This window comes from Apodemus sylvaticus, chromosome 10 (assembly GCF_947179515.1).
Source record: "Apodemus sylvaticus chromosome 10, mApoSyl1.1, whole genome shotgun sequence".
Lineage (NCBI taxonomy): Eukaryota > Metazoa > Chordata > Mammalia > Rodentia > Muridae > Apodemus > Apodemus sylvaticus.
In genome coordinates this window covers 49,898,571-49,901,417 of record NC_067481.1, presented here as the reverse complement: position 1 = coordinate 49,901,417, position 2,847 = coordinate 49,898,571, and the positions used below count along the sequence as shown (strand labels likewise).

Genomic DNA, 2,847 nt, shown 5'->3' with positions numbered 1-2,847 from the left:
AATGGGGTATAGATAGTGAAGGAAGTGAATAAATGAAATACAACTCTCAGATGTCAGCTTTGAGCACAAATTCCTTTGAATGATGGGAAGGAGTGAAGACAGATGGGAAAGACTAGGAAGAGCCTGAGGCTGGGAGTTTTATTTTAAATTTGCTGTGTTTACAAGACCTGCCATACATTCTAGGGGGGGAAGTCATTCATCCTTGGAAATAAGAGCTCTCTAGGGTAAGATAGAAATCCAACCTGAGTCTTAAATTGTAATCTAAGCCATTTAAGTACATGACATTTTCATATCTGTAGACATATAATCATAAAACTAAACAATCTTCACTGAGGCCTAAGGAATATTGATGCACAAGAAACTGACAGAGCTAAACAAAATTCATAATCTCTGAGAGCACACAATCACCTGGCAAGTAAGAGAAAACCAAGAACATTTTGTATCTCAGATAAGAGTAGAAATTAAGGGACTGAATGGTGAAACATGTAAAAAAAAAACAAATTATTTACAGCTGTAGAAATTCTAGCTTTTTGAAATATAATGTGATGACTATGAGATTTTTTATTTTATATTTTCAAGTAGCCTACTATTACCCTTTCAGATATTAAAAGAAGATCATGCTTGGAAACAACCAGACTGCCATCTCTCAATTCCTCCTCCTGGGCCTGCCCATTCCAAAAGAGCACCAACTCCTGTTCTATGTCCTGATCTTGGCCATGTACCTCACCTCTGTCCTGGGGAACCTCATCATCGTCATCCTCATTATTCTGGACTCCCATCTCCACACACCCATGTACTTGTTTCTCAGCAACTTGTCCCTCACTGATCTCGGCTTTTCGTCTGTCACAACACCCCAGTTGCTGCTGAACATGCAGAGCCAAGTACCATCCATCCCCTATGCAGAATGTCTGACACAAGTGTACTTTTTTCTATTTTTTGCAGCCCTTGAGAACTTCCTACTTGTAACCATGGCTTATGACCGCTATGTGGCCATCTGCTTCCCCCTTCATTACACCAGCATCATGAGCCCCAAACTCTGTGTGAGTCTGGCATTGTTGTCCTGGGTGCTGACAACATTTTATGCCATGTTGCACACTTTGCTCTTAACTAGGTTGTCTTTCTGTGAAAACAATGTGATCCCCCATTTTTTCTGTGATCTGTCTGCTATCCTGAAGCTGGCCTGTTCTGATATTCACATTAATGAGTTGATGATATTGATCATAGGAGGGCTTGTTGTCATACTTCCATTTCTAATCATCATAGTGTCTTATGCATGCATTGTCTCCTCCATCCTCAAGGTCCCTTCAACTCGACGCATCCACAAGCTCTTCTCCACTTGTGGTTCTCATCTGTGTGTAGTGTCACTGTTCTATGGGACAATTATTGTCCTCTACCTTTGTCCATCTTCTAATAACTCTACTCTGAGAGACACCATCATGTCTCTGATGTACACAGTGGTGACTCCAATGTTGAACCCTTTCATCTACAGCCTGAGGAACAGAGACATGAAGGGAGCCCTAAAAAGATTATTTCAAAAGAATACTCTTCTCTGACTATGATAACCATCTTTCAGATGTTCTTTATAGCATAATTAAGTGGATATATTGATCTATCTACTAGAATTTCCTGACTTTTCCTCACTTTAGACTATTCTACCAAATGAACATATGATATAATTATTTTATGAGTAAAATGTGTATTAACTATGGATCCCACTCTGCTTTCATGCCCATTTCATTCTTGAAAAGTAGTTAATAAGAACTTGTGGTAAGAATTTCAGATTCTTTAAGAATATAGTAATATATTTTCATTCTAATCCTAGGTGTGAAATATGGGGCTACTTTATATTGTCCACAAATGCAGACTATAAATTACCTCCTGCTCTAGCAGAAGTGAGATTTTGCCATCTACAGATAGTTTCTTCAAATGTATGACATTTGGAATTCTTTGGTCTCTTGGGGAGGTATAAAAAGGTTAGTGCCCATAGAGGAGACATAACCGCTGTTGCTGCTGCTACTGCTGCTGCTCTTGATGCTGCTGCTACTGCTACTGCTACTGCTACTGCCTCTGTTTCTACTATTCCTGATTGCTTTTGTTGCACTTGCTAGTTGCTTGTTGGGTATATCCTATAACAAAAATCAAAATTGTCCCAGGGAATTTAGTGACCCTACTCGACAGGAAGTAGCTAACAAATTCAATACCCTACTTCTCTTTTAGCCTTATTTTTCTCCTACTTAGTTTTGCAGAGTTAAGAACAGAGAAAGATAGTAGAAATAAAAGCCTATAAAGTAGAAAAAATTCTGACAAGAACTCTTTTGCTATATTTTTCTAAATGACATATCCATTCTATACATCATTAAAATATGTCCTGGGATCTTACCATTATCTATGCATCATTTTTTTTTGTATTATCTGTGGTATCATTTTTAAATATTTCAATATTCAGGAACACACAAAATCTCATACTGACAAATACATGGTAATATCTACCGCATATAGCATCCTATAGAAAATTGCACACAAGTTTCTAAGTGTTTTCCTCATCCTCATTTATTTTCATGTCTGTGTAATCTTTTCAGAGAAGGCCTTGGCCCAATCAATTTTTGTAACACTGTTACTACAGCATTATATTTGGTATATTCCTTGGAATTATCTTGTACCCATTGGCTGTAATTTTTCTCCAGTAGTGATACAGGGATCTAGACGTAAACAGTGCAGATTTTAAGGATGTTATTCTTGTGTATATTTTGACATTTTAAATTTGGGGATTTTATTCTTTATAAAAGGCAAGTAGAGAAGGTAGCCATAAATGTTTGGTGGCTAGAAAGGGAAACTTGACAAATTCCC

At 37.5% G+C, this 2,847-nt stretch overlaps 1 protein-coding gene across 1 annotated transcript; it reads left to right on the top strand.

Annotated features, from left to right (window-relative positions):
- Positions 1–617: 617 nt before the first annotated feature.
- LOC127694541 (olfactory receptor 1468-like) lies at positions 618–1,553 on the top strand. Its single transcript, XM_052196031.1, has one exon. The coding sequence runs from the start codon at positions 618–620 to the stop codon at positions 1,551–1,553; it is 936 nt and encodes a 311-aa protein (XP_052051991.1).
- Positions 1,554–2,847: the final 1,294 nt, after the last annotated feature.